At 42.8% G+C, this 22,195-nt stretch overlaps 1 protein-coding gene across 1 annotated transcript in view; it reads right to left on the bottom strand.

Moving 5' to 3' along the window:
• The window catches only part of LATS2 (large tumor suppressor kinase 2), a 128,936-nt gene extending 121,744 nt beyond the window's left edge, over window positions 1–7,192 (bottom strand). The window contains exon 1 of the mRNA XM_044073185.1: window positions 7,062–7,192. Within this exon, the coding sequence (XP_043929120.1) occupies window positions 7,062–7,191 (130 nt within the window). The 5' untranslated portion in view covers window position 7,192. The remainder of the gene's footprint in view (window positions 1–7,061) is intronic.
• Window positions 7,193–22,195: the final 15,003 nt, after the last annotated feature.

Raw genomic sequence — 22,195 nt, 5'->3', positions numbered from 1 at the left:
GACTGGGTTCCAAATAACTATGGAGGATACTTTTGATGGAACTGGAGGAAAAGGAGAAACAATACTTGGTGAGACTGAATGGGAGGCAAAGAGGACAACAAAGCTCTGCAACTTCTTAACTTGTGAAGTAACTTCAGGAAGAACAGTAAAGATTAAGTAGGCATAAGGGAAACCGACGGCTAAACCATAAATGAGAACATCTCCCAGGAAGTCCCCTGGAAGGGGGGGGGGGGTGAGAGCAAAATACCTGCTGCACCTGCTATTCAGGGAAGAAGGAAAAGGTCACAGCAAGGTTGGCCCCAACGGCTGATTTGCAACTGTATGATTGAAGGATCACTCGTAGGTCAACAGAATGAACATGCTGAGTCTATCTACCATAGTGTGAACTTCACTGATATATGCATTACAAACAGAAGTGGTCTGAAGGTAATGCCCATTTCCAGATCCTTATGACCTCCCTGCATAAAGGGAAAGAAACAGTTTCTCATTAATCTTGGATGTGCCAGAATACTGGCATGTTGTCGGTGTATATTGCAACAGTCCCTAGGGAAAGGACATCTTGAAAGGCACACAATGTTAAAAGGACTGCTGTCATCTCTAGGACATTGATATGCAACCTGGTCTTTGGGTTTCACCATGTGCCTTAGGTAGTCTTTCCCTTGAAAAGTACCCACATTCCAGTTAGGGAACAACCATGGTCACTGTGGCTATGGGGGCAGAAGAGAAGATAACCTGCCTAAAAAAACAGGTCATCTAACTAGGTCCATCAACGAAGGTGGCATTTGAAAAATGGAGTGGAATTTATAAAGACAAAGAGAGGCTGGTAAAGAATAGACCACTGAACCGCATAAGTCTATTGGTGGATTAAAACCCCCCTGCTAGAGAGACTAGTATTATGGCAGCAGACATAGAATCAAGAGTTCATAAGATCACTCTTGCAGGAGGTGACTGAAGTGTCATTGGACCCCCCCCCCCCACTTGATTTGTTAACAATGAAGTGACAAAGATGTTACCTGGTCTATGGAATCCAAAGATTGCCTATTAATTCCAGTTTTTGTATGGGAAAGATTTGTTTTGCCTGCTTTGTGAAAAGCCCAGTGATCTGGAGATCTGAAACGGGTAACCCCTGGCTTGTAGCAGATGGTCCCTGGTTGCAATAGTGAGGAACCAGTCAATTTGGCCAAGTTTATAGCAATGCCCAGGGGGCTGGTGATCTGAAACAAGAAACCCCTGGTTAGAAGAAGTCGATGCCTGGTTGGGACAGTGAAAAAACCCAGACATGGAGATATAGAAAACAGACAATTAGGTGCTACTCAAAAAAAAAAGGAGAGGCAAAGAGGGAGGCATTAAAAGAATGATGCTTAAAGAGTTACCAGAGGAATAAGAGTACCATGAAACAAATATATATGAAAAACACAGTATAGACAAGACTAACCCACTGAAACCAGTCTTCCTCTATATAAGGGATGAGAGACCCTTTAGTATGTAGAGAGGGCAACACAATGGCAGGTTAAGGAGATTCCTTGGCATCTTACTGGGAGAGGAGTGCAATGCAGGGAAAGGAAGATGTTAGAGATCCATTAGATATTAAAAAAAAAAAGAAGGACATGCTGGTTTAAATAATCATTTCTAATACTGAGAAACTGGTCGCCACCTAAATATATAGCTAGACTGTCAAACCCAGAAGGGAACTTAGATCAAAGCAAGTCCTGACCACTGAAAAAGGGAAAAGGAGAGAGACACAAGGAGGGAGACAGAGAGGAGAGAAAGAAGGAGAAGATCTCTCCAGCTGAGAGTCCTAAGGGCATTATTAGAAAGGGCAGGATATGTTGTGGGCTATAGCGCTAGGGAAAGAAAAAGGTCAGCAGACTCTGCGGTGGGACTATGCAGGGATTTGCCGATGATAAATAAACACAATTCTCTGAGGTACCCGTGTCTGATTAGGTATAACAGGAGAAACAGCCCATGAAGTCGTGACAGAGTGGATACGTCCAGAAATTTCCACCTTAGGTACCTAGTTATTTACTAGTCTAAATCTCTGGCAAGTTGGATAAGAGCAAGAAAATGCTTCAGGAAAAGACCATTGACAGAAAGCCTGTGTCCATTAGAAACACAGGTGTCAAACCAGGGATAAAGATTTCCAGAGGCAAGGGGAAAAGAGAAAGGCACTCCATTGAGATAGTGTTTGAAGGTCAGCGTTTAAACTTTGCCGCATATCTAACAGCACAGACTCTCCTGTCAATACCCCCCCCCCCATACTACCTGTCATGGAAAAAAGGTTTATAGGTTGGTACTAGGCTATCGGCCCTAAGGCCTATGCAAGCCTAGCCATAACAATTCCCTGGAAATTGTTTTCCACAATATTAACTTCTCTGGGCCCCAGGAAGGAAGGAAGGTCAAACAATTCACCTCTCAATGCTGTAAAAACTACAAAAAGATTATAGGAGGGAGCTTTAGTCACCTGTTCTAACTATCAGAGTACAGGATATTAGAATAACCGGGAAAGTGCCCTATTCAGACTAAATACCACAAAAATGGGAAAATCATCAGATCCAAAAAGTGTCTCAGATTCGAGGAAGTTCACAGTCAGTGTAGCACTCTGGATCCGAAGACACTGGATCCAAGAAGCCCCTTTCTGAAGTCTGCTACCCATAGGATCTTAAACTCAGATCTGAGGAAAGAGACTCATCAGCCCCAAAAGCTTTGGATCTGAAGGCTCCTGATCCAGAAAAAGAAACAGTTCAGATCATACCTCTCATATCTCCAATTTTGCATAAGTGTCCACTGCAAAAACCGGTCTTAATCTACTGAGACGACTTCAGATCAAAGATCTAACTCAGTATTGTTCGTATCTGGATGATTTGGATCAGAGAGAAACCAGAGAGTCAATCATGACCTACATGAGCAATGGACAGATTGAAATCAGAAAACCTTGGATCCGAGGCATCCGCTAAGACTTCAAAACTAGTTCAAAGTTTTGGCTTAAGGCAGGTAGGATCAGAGAACCTTGGATCCAATAAGAAGAAAACAGTAAACTAAAGGACTGCCAAAACCAGCCTATCAGACCCGGGGAGGACCTGGGATCTGAAGGAGGGCCTGGGATCTTCAGATGTGAGAGCTAATGTCCGAAGTCCTGCAAAGTGGTTCCATTTTATTTTAGTTTCAACTACTTATTCTGAAGGGAGGTTGAGCCCCTAAATAACCACTGTAAGAAGTCTCATGAATAAGGAAGTTGTCAGAACTGCTCACATTTTTTAGAACTGCTCACATTTTTTTTTTTTTTGGATGTACAGGTGGAGGAGCTGAACTTTGCTTGGATCTTTGGTCCTCTGAGACAACCGAGGACATCACAACACACCCTCAGAGATCAACAAAAATTAGACACGAGACCAAGTGTCAGCCACCATCTGACCTCAGCATAAACCTCTGAACTTCTTATAGCAAGAGACCCAAAATAAAGGCCATTTTTAAAGATTGCTCTTGCAAACTTAGAAAGTTGACAGAACACCAAGTTTTGCATTAGCATGAATTTTCTGAAGGGTATAAAGTCTAAAAGTCAAATGTTTGTCATTATTTACAGACTTCAACCCTCTGTGATTCACCAATGAACTGCCAGAAAACCACAATTTTATGTGAAACAGACACAAAAATATGAGGCAAAAATAAAAACTGAACATTCTGCCGAAATCTGTACAGTTGAGAGGTATGCCCCAGTGCCAACAGTTCGGATGCCAGAAACAAGGTGAAAACATGGACAGCTGAAAGAAATGTCCTCAAGCAGATCAACAGCAATCAAGCATCACAGACCCACTAGCAACCAGCAGTAGTGACACGACCAAGTCCACAGCACTGCCTAATTATAGCTTCTCTTTTAACTATAAGCAAAAGACAACAGTCAACTCAGGCACAAAAGCAAAGCCATTCTGAGGGGAATCATCTGTACCCTGACAAATATGAAGGACTTGACAGAACTAGTGGACATCGATACACATTACAGCCAACCAATCTACTTATTAAAAGTTCACCAACAGCAGCTGCAAAGAACTGGGAATACATAACTACAACACACACACTTACTCTTTCATAACCGAGGGAGGAAGGAGAACAGAAAAACAAAAAATAGACAAGAAATATAAGCAAATTAAAGTTCTCACAGCTCGAGATTCAGATTTCTTCATCCAACCACCATGGCGGCAAACGAGATCTGAGGAACTAAGGATGGTGTGGTGCATTGTGGGAAGAGCTTGAGGTCAGGATCTGAAGTTCGGGAAATGTGGCTGAGATGGATCTGAGGGTCAGATCAGTGACCCATCAGTGAGGAAGAATGAAGTGGACAACATCAGATCCAGATCTTGCCAAAAAACAAGCCACCTTGGTGGACCCCTAATACAAACAGGCTATACAGCAGCAGAAAGAAACTAATGTCCAACAACAAGAGGGAACTGCTCAGCAGAGGAAGAAATCTGTCTGTAGCTTAAACAAACAAATTAGAGATATTGTCAAGTCCTCCAAAGCTAATGACAAATCAAAAATAGCCTCCATATAACTACAAAGCATTCTTTAACTATGCCGGAAATCTAATAGGGAAAACCCAGCTATGCACTGAACTGGGTGTGAATGGCACCATCCATACTCAACCGGATTTAGCCAACCTGCTAACTGACAGATTTGGAGCATACTTTGCCCCCTGTCCCGTGCAGTTATACACCAAAGTGTACCTGCCACCATTCCTCAGCCTATTATCTCAAGAGAGCGGGTCATCTTGGCACTCTCCCAGGCCAAAAATACAGCATCAATGGGACCAGACAACATCCCAAGTTGCCTTTTAAACAACTTAAAACATGACCTAGCAGACCCACTTGGATCCTTGTTTAACCACAGCCTGCAAACTGGAGGACAGCAAAAGTAATCCCTATGCACAAAGGGGAACAATCAACTGACCAAGGGAATTATAGGCCCATAAGCTTGACTAGCCTCATCTGCAAGGCTGTGGAAAGAATCATTATGGACTTTATTAACAAGGACAGAGGTCATATCCAGACTCTGGACCCAGCATAGTTTGGATTCATTAAAGGTAGATCATGCCTGTTAAACATGGTTAACTTCTTTGAGAAAGTCACCAAGGCCCTGAACAAGGGAAAAACAGTGCATACCACCTTTCTTGACCTAGCCAAGGCATTTGACACAATCCCCCACTCAGGAATTATAGAGAAACTCTCCCAATTGGGAATTAACCCCTACATTACCACATGGGTAGCCAAATGGCTCACAGACATGACACATACTGTCAAAGTGGGTGACCTCACCTCTAGCAAAAGGCCAGTCATCAGTGGTAAACCAGAAGGTTCTGTACTGGGTCCCTTACCTTTGAGAACCTAACCACCAGCAATTGGGGCAACTCAGGATATATATGGCTAGGCATGTAGTCTAGTAACCTTCTATGAACCTACGAACCTATTTCTAAAGAAGTTACTGCAAAATTTCATCCATTAGAGTGCAAAGCGTGAATGGGCGTTCCTTCGTTGAAGGTTGTGCGTTAGGCCTGGCAAGCCAGCACGTAAAAATCTACTGCCAATCATTAGCGGACCGGAGTTCCGCTGTGGCAACCCCTAACCGGGAAAAGCCGAAAGACACAAACAAAAGTGCAAAATGGCTGCTGAACAACAAGTAAATGACACACAAATTACAAAAAGCAGCCAAGTCATATTTTACTTGTGGAAAAGTGGAAATTATTTTGTATGAAGAAAAAACAGTCCTGGATGAGGATATGTTGTGCTTAGCATGTAGCTTTTAAACAAATATGAGTCTTTTGACTTTTCAGCACTTTGCAAGGGACACCTGCAATGTTCAATGACTGCTTCTGTGATTTTTTTTTTCCCTCTCACATCTTGCATATATTTTAATTATTTTCAATGTACTCCTGCTGTTATCAGAACTATGCCCAATTATTTTCAATCCCAACAATTCAGTTGAAGAGTAGGCTGTTAAGTTTGCTACCATATGACTAATCATTACCCACAGTGGTACATCGGACACCTTTTCCCCAAATTTCAAAGTTACAATTTGTTGCCAACTTACATGGACACATTTAACCAAAACCTTTTATCATTTACATATATAAAAACAAACAATAAATATAACCACAACCAAAGTGATGCATCAGTGTTTTAAACAGTTACTTCTACTAATCTCTGATAATAGACGCAACAGTAATTAACTGTCTTAATGCAAGTCAAATGAGCCACACAGTCCTTTTCAGTAATTATAACCCAAGACACATACAAGCTGCACAGAAAAGGGTCTATATTATATCACTGAACGCTTAAAAAAGCGAACGCTGATTGATCGATCTAATTTAAGCGAAAGCTTACAATCTCGAACTGTCAGATCAGCGATTTTTTTTCCCCAGGGAAAAAAATCACTGATCCAAAACACATACACACAACACAAGCACACCAAACAAACAGAAATCCACACACATACACCTAAAATCTGATACCTAACCCTACACTAAACTATGCAGATACCACTAACTACCCACTTACCTTAACCCAAACCCTAACCCTAAGGTCCGTCACTATTGCACACTCACCTCACTCGCTCCCTAACCCTAACTCACTTACCCTAACCCTCATGTCCACTCAATCGCACACACACCTAACCCGAGCCCTAACCCTAACTCACCTAAATCACCCTAACACTTACATCCACACAATCGCACACTTACCTGAATCCGACCGGTAACTTTCCACCATAACACTGAAAATACTGAAGCAACAGAAACGGACAACCGAATTCTTTCCCTAGGAAAAAATTTGAGTTTCTGCTGCTTCGATATTTTGCAGTTTCGCGAAAATAAGTTCGATCAATCAGCGTTCGCTTTTTTTTAAGTGTTCGAGGATATGATATAGACCCCACAGAAAAGCATGCCCATATTTATTGTAACCAGAAATCATGGTCACTTATATATCTAGCTCTATTCTTTTAGACTAGGCAACAGTATTGTGCAAAGACCATTCAGTCAAGTAAAACAAATGACAATTAGAAATTACATTCGGTACCTGGAGATGTCTGCTTGATGACTCGCACTATCTGCTCATTCCTCGGATCCAGATAGCTCATCTTACTGATGTATTCTAAAGCTGCTTGAATACTTCTACTGCCAGTCTGTTTAAGAGCTCGAACTGCCATTTCCTGAAAAAAAAAAAAAAGAAAAGAAAAATCACGAATAAAGTACAAACTTTGTCAACTGGTTACAGTGTGTTATATGTAGCCGTACCCCCCCCCCCCAATTAATTAAGAATGCTGCCAGCTTGGGCAAACTGCTGCAGAATCAAACTGGAGGCTGACCCAAATCAGTCAAAGTTAAGCTTGTCTACTTGACAAAAAGTAAACTTACTGGAAGCTTACTTCTCTAACTAACATGATACAGACCAAAAAAATAGTTCATAATTTGGATTTTGTATGCATAAATATTTTAGATCATAAGGGACTACACAAAGAAGACAAAGAAAATTCAGCAAAAGGCCATGGCGGAATGCATATCACTACCTGATAACAATACATCTATATGGGAAATGAGACAAGAGTTAACACTGGTGGGCTCACATAAATTATAGTGCTGGTCCTATAATTACATATACTTTACTTGTACTTTAAAACGTCTTAATACAATCTTTAAGTGGATTCACTGGTTTATATGAAGATAAAGATGGTGGGTCAAAGATACAGGCAGTATTCATTATTGATTAATTTACACTTAATTATAGATGATTCCACTTGCAAAATAATTAATGCATGTTTCTTGAAAAAATACTAAAACTTGAGGTGAACTAGCAGTCACAAAGCTGTAATGATCTGTATTCGTCCACTTATAAACGTAACACAAATAATGTATTTTTACACAGAGAAAACACAGTGTAGTACATAAAACGTCTAAAACAGCCCATGTGAACACTTTCGTTTTTTGTTTATATTTCACATGTTGCAACTAGGCAATAGAACACTTGACCCTTTTGAAGCCAAGCCACTGGCGCTCCACTAGTACAGCCAACTAATTACTCCCCCTGGCCAAAAAAATTTACAGGTCTGTGGTAAACTTTCCAATCTCCCATCCATTCCATAAGATAAGGGAAGTGCTTTGCTTTACAAAAAGTGGGAGTTTTTTTTTTCAGAGGTGATGGATTCTTTGGGAGAAATATCTGGCATGCTATGAAGTGTTACCTTAAGTTGCAATAAAGATTTAGATCCATTGATTTTGCAATTGTGTTATTACTGGTCATGTGGATATGCAGCACATTGTGCAGGACTGGGCCATTTACAGCTTTGTAAGCCAGGCATAGACCATCATACAGAAAAGAGAGACAGGACTTTTATATGCTCTAGGTAACTTGGGCAGCTAGTGCTTGAGATTCCCTCTCTCTCTCTTTTTTTTTTTTTTTGAAAAATGTTTACTTGGTTGGGTTAGGTGCTCATATGGGTACTTATTAAAGAACACAATGTACTCCAGTAAGGACGTGATGAAGGACACAAAGGGAAATGATGATGGGTTTGGATATTAGAGAGGCCCCAAGTAATCAGCCAAGTGAGGCAGACAGCTTTCCTAATGATATTGGATATGTGGTGGTGCTCAAAGGAGAGTTCATCAGCCACACAAAGGTGCTTAGGTATTTAATGATGGTGGTGTTGTAAGGAGGCCATCATTTATGTGGTACCTGTGCAAGTTCCTGTTTCCCAAACAGTGCACTGCTACCTTTTTTTTGGTCTTCAGCTTTAGATCATGATCTTAATACCACAAATATGCCCAAGTTAAATCTACATGGAGGATATGAGTATACTACAGTTGTGTACACTTACCATAAATGTAGATGTTCGAGTGTATTCACTGTTGCAGTCATTACATTTGGGCAATCCTGCTTGCAGGTTGCCCTCAGTCGGCCTGAATTCCAAAGTCCTGGGTCCTGCGTGGGCCGCTGTCGCCCCTTCCCTGACATCAGGTTGTCTGGGGTATAAAAGATGCGGCCGACGCCATTTTCTTTAGTTTTTCTTGCCCCAGATGCCAGGTGCCCCCAAAAGGGTAGCCAAAATTTATCTACATTTAAATACATGCAGCAAAATAAACTTTACTTTCATCTATAAGCAAATATACCACATAGGTTGTATAAATCAGAGAAGGAAAGATAGGCTCCATCAGAAGAAAGGGGGATGGCGGGTGGGTAACCTGGACTGCAACAGTGAATACACTCAAACATCTACATTTATGGTAAGTGTACACAACTGTACTATGTTCTTCGTGTTTCACTGTTGCAGTCATTACATTTGGGCAGAGTCCCAAAGCTATGGTTGGGAGGCTGGAGCTAAACAGCGTCAGGAGCGGCTATGAGGCCCTGCAGAACTGCAGTGGCAAAGCCTGCCCTGGATTTAGAGTAGAGTGGCAGATGATAGTGCTTTGTAAAGGTGTGCACTGAACTCCAAGTAGCAGCCTCTAAAATGTCCTTGGTTGGTACTCCCCTGAGAAAGGCTGCTGAAGTGGCTGCAGCTCTGGCTGAATGTGGCCTAATGCCCTTGGGCGCTGGCTTGCCATGGTGTAAGTAGCAGAAATGAATGCAGTGTCCTATCCACTTTGAAACAGTCTGCTTTGAGATAGCCTTTCCTTGTGATCCTGCAGCATATGCCACTAGTAACTGCTCTGTCTTTCTGAAAACTTTGGTTCTGTCCAAGTAGAATCTAAGCTGTCTGTGTACGTCCAAAGAATGCAGAATTCTCACCCCCTTGTTCTGTGGATTTGGATAAAAAGTTGGCAGATTAATAGTTTGGTTAAGAGCCACACTGGACACCACCTTAGGCATAAATGTTGGATTTGTCCTCAGAGAGACCCTGTCTGGATAAAAAAATGATAAAAGGTTCCACAGCCATGAGTGCCCGTAGCTCTGAAACTCGTCTTGCAGAAGTTATTGCTAAGAGCAGAGCTGTTTTCCAAGATAAAAACTTTACATCAGCAGTAGCAGCTGGCTCAAAAGGAGGCAGGGTGAGTTTTTCCAAGACATAGTTGAGGTCCCATGCAGGCATTGGTGATCTCCTTGGAGACCTTACATTTTTGGCTCCTCTGAGGTACTGCTACTGTAAGGGATGAGAAAAGATTGGTGGCTCTGTACTGTAATGAGCCGAAATGGCAGAGGCATGAATTTTAATAGATGAAAAAGATAGGCCTTTGTCCAGCATCTCAGTTAAGTATTGCAAAATCTGAGGAATATTTGGCACAGCTGTATCAGTTCTTTGTGCCTGGTTCCAAGCACAGAATCTCTTCCATTTTCCAGCATAAGATTTTCTAGTACGAGGCCTTCTGGCTTCCAAAATGACATCCATCACAGCTTTACTGAGAGGTGTGTTTTGTATAACTACATTATTCGCCATGCTGCCAGGTTTAAAGTCCTGAGTTGGCTGTGCAGGATCTGATTGTTTTGCTGGGGCAGTAGATGAGGTATTTGAGGTAAGGTACAAGCTGGGCATTGAGACAAGTTCCTTAGTATTGGATGCCAGTCTGGGGCAATCAGTATCATCTTTGGCTTCTCCTGTCTGACCTTTAGGAGTACCTTGGGGAGGAGAGGCAGTGAGGGAAAAGCATATACTAATAGGGCGTCCACTTTCCATGCTTGTCTGTGATAAATCCTTGTGCAGAATCTTTTTAGTTGGTAGTTGTGAGGGGAGGCGAATAGATCTATGTCCAGGCATCCCCATTTCCTTGTTATCATGCTGAAGACTTGTGGATCCAGCTGCCACTCGAGGGGATCCATGAGGTTTCTGCTTAGTTCGTTTGCCAGAGTATTTTTCCTTCCTGGCAGGAACTGTGCCTGCAGATGTACTTGGTAAGTCAATGCTGTGTCCCACAAAGTCATGGCTAGTCTGCAAAGGGGGTAAGAATGTGTGCCCCCCTGCTTGTTTATATACCACATGACCGTGGTGTTGTCTGTCTTTATCAGTAGTTATCCTGGATGAAGTAGGTCCTTGAAGGTTGTCAGGGCATTTTGAACAGCTAGCATCTCTTTTTGATTGATATGTAGATGCATTTGGTTTGAGGTCCATGTGCCCTGAATGCATCTTCCTGCCATGTGGGTCCCCCAGGCATAATCTAATGCATCTGTTGTTAGTGTCTGCCTGGCTGGGGGTAATGTGAATGGCTGTCCCTTGTTTTGGTGACAAGCCTTTGCCCACCATCGAAACTCCTGTTGCAGGCAGGGAATGAGAGTAATCATAGTTTCCAGGCTGTGGCAATGTTGAGTCCAAACACTTTTTAGGTACCACTGAAGTTTCCTCATATGCAATCTTGCATATGGAATTAGTAGGATGCAGGATGCCATGAAGCCCAAAGCCTGCAGAATTTTTCTTGCAGATAACTGGGCCTTTGTTGCCAACATTTTGAAATAGGTAGTCAGTTGCCTTTGTTTGTCTGGCGTGAGATAAGCCATCTGGGTAGTTTTATTTAACCTTGCACCCAGGAATATTATCTCTTGAGAAGGTACTAGTTTTGATTTCTTTTCGTTGACTGTGTACCCTAGGCATGTTAGAAGTCTCTTCACAAACGCCAGATGCTGCAGAATGTCCTTGCTCTCTGCTTGAATTATACAGTCGTATATATTTGTATTCCTCTCTGTCTGCAGAATGCAATTACTGGTGCCAGGCACTTTGTAAAGACCCTGGGTGCAGTAGATAAGCCAAAGGGCAGCGCAGAGAATTGGTAATGCATTGTGCCAGCCTTGAATCTGAGGTATCTTCTGCATATTTGTCTGACTGGGTCATGCGGGTATGCCTCTTTTAGATCTCCCCTGAGAAAGGCTGCTGAAGTGGCTGCAGCTCTGGCTGAATGTGGCCTAATGCCCTTGGGCGCTGGCTTGCCATGGTGTAAGTAGCAGAAATGAATGCAGTGTCCTATCCACTTTGAAACAGTCTGCTTTGAGATAGCCTTTCCTTGTGATCCTTCAGCATATGCCACTAGTAACTGCTCTGTCTTTCTGAAAACTTTGGTTCTGTCCAAGTAGAATCTAAGCTGTCTGTGTACGTCCAAAGAATGCAGAATTCTCACCCCCTTGTTCTGTGGATTTGGATAAAAAGTTGGCAGATTAATAGTTTGGTTAAGAGCCACACTGGACACCACCTTAGGCATAAATGTTGGATTTGTCCTCAGAGAGACCCTGTCTGGATAAAAAAATGATAAAAGGTTCCACAGCCATGAGTGCCCGTAGCTCTGAAACTCGTCTTGCAGAAGTTATTGCTAAGAGCAGAGCTGTTTTCCAAGATAAAAACTTTACATCAGCAGTAGCAGCTGGCTCAAAAGGAGGCAGGGTGAGTTTTTCCAAGACATAGTTGAGGTCCCATGCAGGCATTGGTGATCTCCTTGGAGACCTTACATTTTTGGCTCCTCTGAGGTACTGCTACTGTAAGGGATGAGAAAAGATTGGTGGCTCTGTACTGTAATGAGCCGAAATGGCAGAGGCATGAATTTTAATAGATGAAAAAGATAGGCCTTTGTCCAGCATCTCAGTTAAGTATTGCAAAATCTGAGGAATATTTGGCACAGCTGTATCAGTTCTTTGTGCCTGGTTCCAAGCACAGAATCTCTTCCATTTTCCAGCATAAGATTTTCTAGTATGAGGCCTTCTGGCTTCCAAAATGACATCCATCACAGCTTTACTGAGAGGTGTGTTTTGTATAACTACATTATTCGCCATGCTGCCAGGTTTAAAGTCCTGAGTTGGCTGTGCAGGATCTGATTGTTTTGCTGGGGCAGTAGATGAGGTATTTGAGGTAAGGTACAAGCTGGGCATTGAGACAAGTTCCTTAGTATTGGATACCAGTACTGGCGGGGCCAGTCTGGGGCAATCAGTATCATCTTTGGCTTCTCCTGTCTGACCTTTAGGAGTACCTTGGGGAGGAGAGGCAGTGAGGGAAAAGCATATACTAATAGGGCGTCCACTTTCCATGCTTGTCTGTGATAAATCCTTGTGCAGAATCTTTTTAGTTGGTAGTTGTGAGGGGAGGCGAATAGATCTATGTCCAGGCATCCCCATTTCCTTGTTATCATGCTGAAGACTTGTGGATCCAGCTGCCACTCGAGGGGATCCATGAGGTTTCTGCTTAGTTCGTTTGCCAGAGTATTTTTCCTTCCTGGCAGGAACTGTGCCTGCAGATGTACTTGGTAAGTCAATGCTGTGTCCCACAAAGTCATGGCTAGTCTGCAAAGGGGGTAAGAATGTGTGCCCCCCTGCTTGTTTATATACCACATGACCGTGGTGTTGTCTGTCTTTATCAGTAGTTATCCTGGATGAAGTAGGTCCTTGAAGGTTGTCAGGGCATTTTGAACAGCTAGCATCTCTTTTGATTGATATGTAGATGCATTTGGTTTGAGGTCCATGTGCCCTGAATGCATCTTCCTGCCATGTGGGTCCCCCAGGCATAATCTAATGCATCTGTTGTTAGTGTCTGCCTGGCTGGGGGTAATGTGAATGGCTGTCCCTTGTTTTGGTGACAAGCCTTTTCCCACCATCGAAACTCCTGTTGCAGGCAGGGAATGAGAGTAATCATAGTTTCCAGGCTGTGGCAATGTTGAGTCCAAACACTTTTAGGTACCACTGAAGTTTCCTCATATGCAATCTTGCATATGGAATTAGTAGGATGCAGGATGCCATGAAGCCCAAAGCCTGCAGAATTTTTCTTGCAGATAACTGGGCCTTTGTTGCCAACATTTTGAAATAGGTAGTCAGTTGCCTTTGTTTGTCTGGCGTGAGATAAGCCATCTGGGTAGTTTTATTTAACCTTGCACCCAGGAATATTATCTCTTGAGAAGGTACTAGTTTTGATTTCTTTTCGTTGACTGTGTACCCTAGGCATGTTAGAAGTCTCTTCACAAACGCCAGATGCTGCAGAATGTCCTTGCTCTCTGCTTGAATTATACAGTCGTATATATTTGTATTCCTCTCTGTCTGCAGAATGCAATTACTGGTGCCAGGCACTTTGTAAAGACCCTGGGTGCAGTAGATAAGCCAAAGGGCAGCGCAGAGAATTGGTAATGCATTGTGCCAGCCTTGAATCTGAGGTATCTTCTGCATATTTGTCTGACTGGGTCATGCGGGTATGCCTCTTTTAGATCTAGTCACAAGTCAAGCGTTCTTGCCCAGCATAGGCAGAAGCTGCTGCAAAGTCAACATCTTGAATTTTACTATATATCCAGGACTGTGTTCAGAATAGATAGGTCCAGTATTGGCCTCCAGGCCTTGTCCTTTCTGGGTACCAAGAACAGTCTTGGGTAAAATCCTTGTCCCTGCTCTTGCTCTAGTACTTGTTGAATGGCCCCCATGTCCATGAGGGATGAGACTTGTTTTGTGCCTGTGCCCATTGATTTTTTGGCAGATCTGGCCAGCCGTTTGCCTTTGGCAGGGCATGGAAATGGAATTTGTAGCCTTGTGACATGATATTTAGAACCCACTTGTCCTGGGTTACGATGTGCCAATTTTGAGGAAAAAAGTGCTAATTTTCCCCCTAAGGGTGCTGCCAGAAGATAAGTGCTTGGTGCAGGCAGGGGGAAGTCATTGGGACTGTTTCCTGTATGGTTGTGATTTGTCTTCTCCAACTTGGGTGGTAGAAGCACCCCATTGCTTTGACCTGTATGAACCTTGCACCTGGGATCTGTCTCTAGGGTGTCTGGATCTGTCCCTTTGAGGTCTGTCTGACACAGGAAAGGACCAATTCTTTGTTGGCCAGTGTCTACTAAACCTAGGTGGGTGTACTTGTAAAAAATCTTTGACAGTTTGCATAGATTTAGCTTTGTCCTCCATATTCTTTAACACCTCTTCTGCCTTAACACCAAACAAAGTATCATGCTGTAAAGGTGCATTTAATAATTTTACTTTGACATGATCTGGCAGATTTTGTTCCTTTAACCAAGCATGCCTCCTAATTACAGAACCTGTAACTGCAGCCCTGCAGGATGCCTCTAAAGAATCAAAACCACATTGCAAAGTATGCTTTCCAACTTGTTCAGCTGCATGCAATAAATCCTGCATTTCCTTGTTTTCTGCACATTCAGAGTTTAACAACATTTTCTGTTTAAGCAATGCCGTGACATGTTGCTGATATTTGAGCATATGAAACTGACAGTTTAATAGCCAAGGTAGCAGATGTGTAAACGTTTTTCCCCATCTATCCAGTGCCCTAGAATCCCTGTCAGAGGGTGTAGGGTTTTTTTTGCAGCGGAAGCCTTAACTCCTTTGGGACCCTGAGAAACAGTTTCTGGGTCTGCAGCAGGGTTTTTAAAAAGAAATTTATGTGAGTCAGGAACCCTGTAATATCTGTCAGGCTTAACAGGAGCTGGAAGTAAGGAGTCAGGGGTAAAACTAGACTCCGAAAACACATCATCTACAATGTCTAACACAGGTGGGATGGCTAGTGGCTTGTGTTGAGGTAGTAACAGGAAATCCCTGAGCCTCTTTTTTGATTCTGAAAAATCTTGGCTCTCCCAGTGGAAATGCTCCCTCATGGTATGTAAGGTTTCCCCAAAAGAATAGTCCTCTGGAGGAGAAGCTGAAGATATAGATTCTTCAGCATCACAATCCTCATAGGGGGGAAAACAATATTCCTGATCAGAAGAGGAATCAGAAGAAATGGAAACCTGATCCGAGGATTCATAGTCAGTCTCTTGCCTAGGCCTCTTATCAGGAGGGGGATTGGAACCCCTGATCAAGGTAATCAAGTCTTTGGCCATTTTGAGCATTTGCCTTTTGGGCATGGAGGCCTGTCCACGTGGCTCTTGAGTTTGCTTCTTTGCCTTTGAAGGTGCTTTAGTCTTTGCCTTTGAAGTCGGTTTAATGTATAGATGTTTAGGTCTAAATACACCCTCAGAAGCCGGTGCCTTCTCAGCGGCTCCGGACCCATCTGAAGGAATAGCGTCCGAGGCTCCAATACCTTGAGTTTCCAGCGGCATAGCCGACTCCAAGTGGGAATCGGTAGCGGCCTGCGACTCTAAAGTAGCGGGTGTCAGGGGCTGCGAAAGCGCCTCATTGAGAACCGGCGAAACGGCGACTGGCTTAGAAGAAGCTTCGTCGTCGGTTTTGGGCCTCGGTTGTCTTTCTTTTTCTTTGCGTTTTTTGTGAACTCCGGAAGTCGGATGGCTTTCCGACGACATTTCTGGATAGTTAAACCTGCGTCCAAAGTAGTTTAATGCAAAATCATACTGACGCTTAATAGTGCGTTGGTTAAATCTAGCAAAAAACCGACAACCTGAAACTTTATGGTCAGGGCCTAGGCAAGGAATACAGTAAGAATGAAAGTCCTTATGAGGTATTTGCTTCCCACAAGAAATACAATTATTAACTTTTTCTGACATCGGTCTCGAGGAAGAAAAAAGTTTCCCCAACGGGGTACTTAGCTTTATAGAAGACTTTGGATCTGAAATTCGAAGTAGAAAATCTTTGGAGTCGGCCGGCTGGCACTTGCGAACTGCTTCTGCTTCGGGCACCGCGCGGCAAGAAAGACTAAAGAAAATGGTGTCGGCCGCATCTTTTATACCCCTGACGACCTGATGTCAGGGAAGGGGCGACAGTGGGCCACACAGGACCCAGGACTTTGGAATTCAGGCCGACTGAGGGCAACCTGCCAGCAGGATTACCCAAATGTAATGACTGCAACAGTGAAACACGAAGAACATCTCCAATGTAACTGATGATTGCTCCAAACTAACAATCATCTGAGGACTGGGTCAGCCATGGACTTCAATATCAATTTTGATATCAGACAAGTAAATATCAAAGAGAAGCAGTGCACCATTTTGTGGCAAGTCTCCTGGAGGGCAAAATGTCACCAACGTTAGTACAATGGGTTCTATTAGTAAGCCCACTGGGACAGGGATTTATATAGAACTTGACCAGTCTGCCAATATGAGAGTATGGTACAGTGTCAAAAGCCTTTGATAAATCAAGGTTACACATGTATATATAGTTTCTAATTAGCTGCTGCTTCTGTGACTCTTTCAAAGATCACAGATAGGCTTAACAAGCATGACCTATCTTTTACAAACCAAATTGATTTGGATTAAGAAATGAAGGTTCCTTATATCTTTGCTGAAGAGGTCTAAAAGAAACATTATATCATCCTGCAAATGATCTGATGAGGTTGACAGGTCTACAGTCACAAGGATCCAGGGTGGGATCTGCCCTGTTGAAGGCCACTACAACTGTACTCCACGCTTCTGGTATGCATCCAATGAAAAGCCTGTTGCTGAAAAGTTTAAGTGAGAGTTCCAATAGGGGATGTTTCAAACTGACCAGGAATCATCCTGGTATGTTGTATGTCATATGGGCACACAGAGCTGATGTTTTTGTAATTAAGAGCACTTTTAATATCTGTTTAATAGCTGTTAAAATTTGTTTAATATCTGTTCTGAGGAAACTTCCAGGAGGTGACTGGATACTCTGTATAGGGAAATTAGGATCTGACAGGTGGGAGAAGTTGCATCTGAATTTATCAGCTAAAATGTTAGCTGTAACTTCAAAGTCTGAGTGGGCACTGTAGGAGATACAGCAGGAGTAATGATTTTTTTTTTTTGTTTTTGTTTCCGCTTGCTTCATCCCACTTCAACCTATTGCAATGTCTCATATCCATTACTGGATTTACCAGCCTTCTCCACACTCCTGAAGATTATCCATATGGACTGGGGCCAAAATTCAGCATTCACACTATACCAGGAATTTTTTTTTTTAATTTAAGCCCTACCCTATTTTCCCTCCTGTATGGTCTCTCTGGTTTCATCTGGAGGATGGGCAAGCAATATGGGGTCTATGTCAACTATTCGAACGCTTAAAATGTCGAACGTTATATGGTTGAAACCATATGTTCGACATTTCAAGTGTTTGAAGGTTGACTTTTAATGGTGCTGTATGGTGCAGAATGGGAGAATTTCCCTTTTCTGCACTGAAGTGCGGTCTCGGAGTTGGTATATTTAAGTAGGGGGGTGGGGGGGTGCAGGAGGGCTTGCCCCCCTCTTTGCACTGTTAGTGTATGTTTTTCTTTTCTTTTTTTTTTTTTATTAGATATTCGAATTTCCAAATATCGACCATATGGTATTCGACATTTTGGAAGTTCGAATATTTGACATAGACCTGCAATATGGACATGTTGACTTATTTTTCCACCTCAACAGCAGGTTAGTCAATGTGCTTACACTAATCCCTCTAAGGAATACACCTCCTTTTTCACATGTCCCCGCACTCCACCAGGGATTGTCTACGGGAATGCCCTCAAGACCACCGGCCCTCAGGATAGCAACTACATGAACCCGGACCAGATGGGCCATAGTCAGAGCTTTACTCTATATGCCACCTGAGTGGCCCCGATAGTCATGCTTTCTGAGCTTCCTTGTGTAAATATATACTGCAGTGCAGTTATCCTTTGTTGATGTAACTATATTTAGTTCGTAATTACATTTGTAGAATTTCAACTTACTTTATTAACCCTTCTGAGGTTGACTGTGGCATGCTGAGATTTTGTTCTTTACTGCTATCAGGTTTTTCCTTTTGTTGTGAAGTTTGTTAATGATAGAGTTTACCAGAGGAGATTGTCACAAATGCAATACCAAATTTAGATACAAACAGCAGCAGAAGCCCATCTACAAGAGTTAAGATGGGAGAATAAAATTAAAGATATGTACTTACCATAAAAATAGATCATTGTTGTCCCACTCCATCCATCTTGATGGTTGGGTTATCTGCCTCACGGTAGATCAGAGTTGCAAACTAATTCACATAGAGGCTTCTCCAGCACTCAAGCTCTCCCACCCCTCATATAGCTACTCGGTCTCGTCTTGCCTCAAACCAGGTTTGCCCATAAAGGCATGCCAAGAAACTGGATACAACATGGCTATGAGTAAGGCTTCAGGCTTAGGTCTACTATGTACCACCAGAAAGGAATGCATCAATTTGTAGAAGGAATGGTGTAGTGGACATTGAGACAAATGAAGAAGGGACAACAAGGATCTATTGTTATGGTATGTACATAACTTTCCTGTCTAACGTTGTCTCGATGGTTGAGACAGATTCTCCAGATACTTTTCATCCTGGGTGGCATCAGGGTGAGATACCCTTAGGATGGTGGAACCAAAGGCTGCTCTAGACCTTGATATAAGGCCAAGTATATAGTACTTGATGAAGCATGCACTTTTGACCACATAGCTGCAGCACAAATGTCCATCCATGGTGGAATGTACGAAAAAAAGCTGTAGAGGTTGAAATGGATCTATCAGAATAAACTTTGGGTGTTCATGGCAAAGTCAAACCTTTGGAAATGTAAATTAAGGATACATAAACTGATAGCCAACTAAATGGTGTAACCTTGGCAACTTTGGATTCTAGTTTGACTTTTGAAAAGGACATGAAAAGCTGTTCATTCTTCCATATCAACTTTGTTCAGAGAAGATAAAATCTTAGTTGGCGATGCACATGTAAAGTATGTAGCCAGTACTCTGCTTTGCTAGAACGGTTGGGGAAGAAAACAAGCAAATTAAAAGACTGGTTCAAGGCTATCTCAAAGGCTACCTTAGTGACACAGAAGGGATCTGGTCTAAGAAAAACTATCTTTATGGAAAGTAAGTAGGACTGCTTGCAAGATAAAACCTGTAATTCAAAAATCTTTTTGCAGAAGTGTTAGCAACTAATATTTTTTTCCATAAGAGATGTTTTAAAGAGGAATTTGAAGTAGGCTCAAAATGGGGCTGTGTCGGTCCTTGAAGTGTCAATGTGAGATCTCATGGTGGGGCAGGTTTCAGGAGAAAAGGTCCCTTAAAAAAGGTCTTGCATATCTTAAGGGAAGCTGCAGCACTAGAATCTAGCCCTGGGTGATAGTTTAGAATTGCTACTAGATGGACTAATTCCAGAATTGAAAAGAACTGTGAAGAATGGTAGAATAGAAGGTACTGGAGCAGACAAGAGATCGGATCCAAACCTTTGTCAACACCTTGGGAAGACCCAGCAGATGAATATTTCTTCTGCCATTGCTGGGTTGAAGGACCACTTCTAAGGCAACTGTGCCTTTTCACTAGGAGACTGGGCTGACTTGGAATGTTTACTGCCATTAAAAAAAAAAGCTATGAAGACATGGATCACTGCCATAGTCAAACAGCCTCTTAGCACAGTGGGTAAGAGTGCGTACCTCCTTCGTTGTTGATGTACCATACCAATGAAGTGTTATCTGTATGGATGGAGAGCAGACCCAGGGGGGAGAACATCCTCAACTGTCTGCAGTGGTAGGAGTGCCCTTGTCTACAGAGCACTGATGTGAAGGTGAGTCTCTAGTTGGCTCTGTTTCATGGAATGTTCTCCCTTCATAATGGCCCCAAACCCAAGACAGGAGATATCAGTGGTAACTGTGGCTGATGGTAACAGGAGAAGTAATGGGCACTCTTCTTAGACTAGCTGGGAATGAATCCATCATTTAAAACATTTGCAACACAATCATATGCGATAATGAGACTGAGAAGCCTGAGAACACTGAACAGAAGAAGGAGTCCACTGCAGTACTCTCTTGAAGTATATGGCATAGAAAAAGGCATAATGGATACTGCTAGACTGCCCAAAAAGCGAAGACTAAGGGAGGATGGAAAAGTACAGTTTTGTACCTACCATAAATGTAGATGTTCGAGTGCTCACACTGCTGCAGTCATCACACTTGGGTTATCCTGCCGTCAAGCGGTCCCGCAGTCGGCCAGAGTTCCAAAGTCTTGGTCTGACGTCGGCTGCTGTCGCTTCTTCCCTGACGTCAGAGCGCCAGGGGTATATAAGATGCATCCAACGCCATTTTCTTCAGTTTTTCTTGCCCCAGATGTCAGGTGTCCCCAAGTAGGTAGGCAATACATATTGCTAATAAAACATATAACAGAAATAAAAAGAATACCTTCAGTTACAAGCAAATACACCACAAAGGTTGTACAGGACAGAAAGGCATAGATAAGTCCAGTTAGGTCAGAGGGGATGGAGGGAGGGTAACCTGGACTGCAGCAGTGTGAACATTTGAACATCTACATTCATGGTAGGTACAAAACTGTACTATGTTCATCGTGCTACACTGCTGCAGTCATCACACTTGGGTTGAATCCCAAAGCTAAGGCTGGGCGGTGGTACTAAACAGTGTTCGGAGAAGCTAGTAGGCCCTACAGAACTGCAGTGGCAAAGCCAGCTCTGCTTTTTGAGTATAGAGGCAAGTGGTAGTGCTTGGTGAAGGTGTGCACTGAACTCCAAGTTGCAGCCTCCAAAATATCCTTGGTTGGTACCCCTATGAGGAAGGCTGCTGATGTTGCTGTAGCCCTGGTGGAATGGGGCCTAATGTTACCAGGCACTGGTTTCCCATGGTGTGTGTAGCAGAAACGGATGCAATGTCCTATCCATTTTGAAATGGTCTGTTTTGAGATAGCCTTTCCTTGTGATCCTGCAGCATAGGATACAAAGAGTTGGTCAGATTTTCTGAAAGCCTTAGTTTTATCTAAGTAGAAACGTAGTTGCCTGTGAATGTCCAAAGAGTGTAGGAGCCTTTCCCCTTTATTCTGGGGGTTTGGATAAAAGGTGGGCAAATGAATGGTTTGGTTTGAAGCCACACTGGATACCACCTTTGTCATAAAGGAAGGGTTAGTTCGTAAAGCGACTCTGTCTTGATGAAAAATGATGAAAGGCTCCACTGCCATTAGGACCTGTAGCTCTGAGACTTTTCGTGCTGAAGTTATTGCTAACAGCAGGGCAGTCTTCCATGATAGAAATTGTAAATCAGCTGTAAAAGCTGGTTCAAAGGGCGGCAGTGTAAGTTTTTCCAAAACAAAATTGAGATCCCAAGTTGGTGTTGGTGCTCCGGATCCGGGGCGGTCTTATGTTCTTAGCCCCTCTGGGGTACTGTCTTAGTAATGGATGTGAAAATATAGGAGGATCAGTGTTGTAATGAGCTGAAATAGCTGAGGTATGGATCTTAATTGATGAAAAGGAAAGGCCTTTGTGCAATATCTCAGTTAAGTACTGCAGAATCTGAGGAATATTTGGGACAGGAGGATTTTAGGCTCAGAATCTTTTCCATTTGTCTGAGTAGGTTTTCTTGGTGCTGGGCCTCCTGACCTCCAGAATGACATCCATAACAGCTTTAGAGAGAAGTGCTGACTGGTTGTTTAAGTAATTTG

This window comes from Protopterus annectens, chromosome 5.part1 (genome assembly GCF_019279795.1).
Source record: "Protopterus annectens isolate FY-2018-M chromosome 5.part1, PAN1.0, whole genome shotgun sequence".
In the NCBI taxonomy this organism is placed as follows: Eukaryota; Metazoa; Chordata; order Ceratodontiformes; family Protopteridae; genus Protopterus; species Protopterus annectens.
The sequence above is the reverse complement of the archived record's forward strand: the minus strand, read 5'-3'. Positions and strand labels throughout refer to the sequence as shown.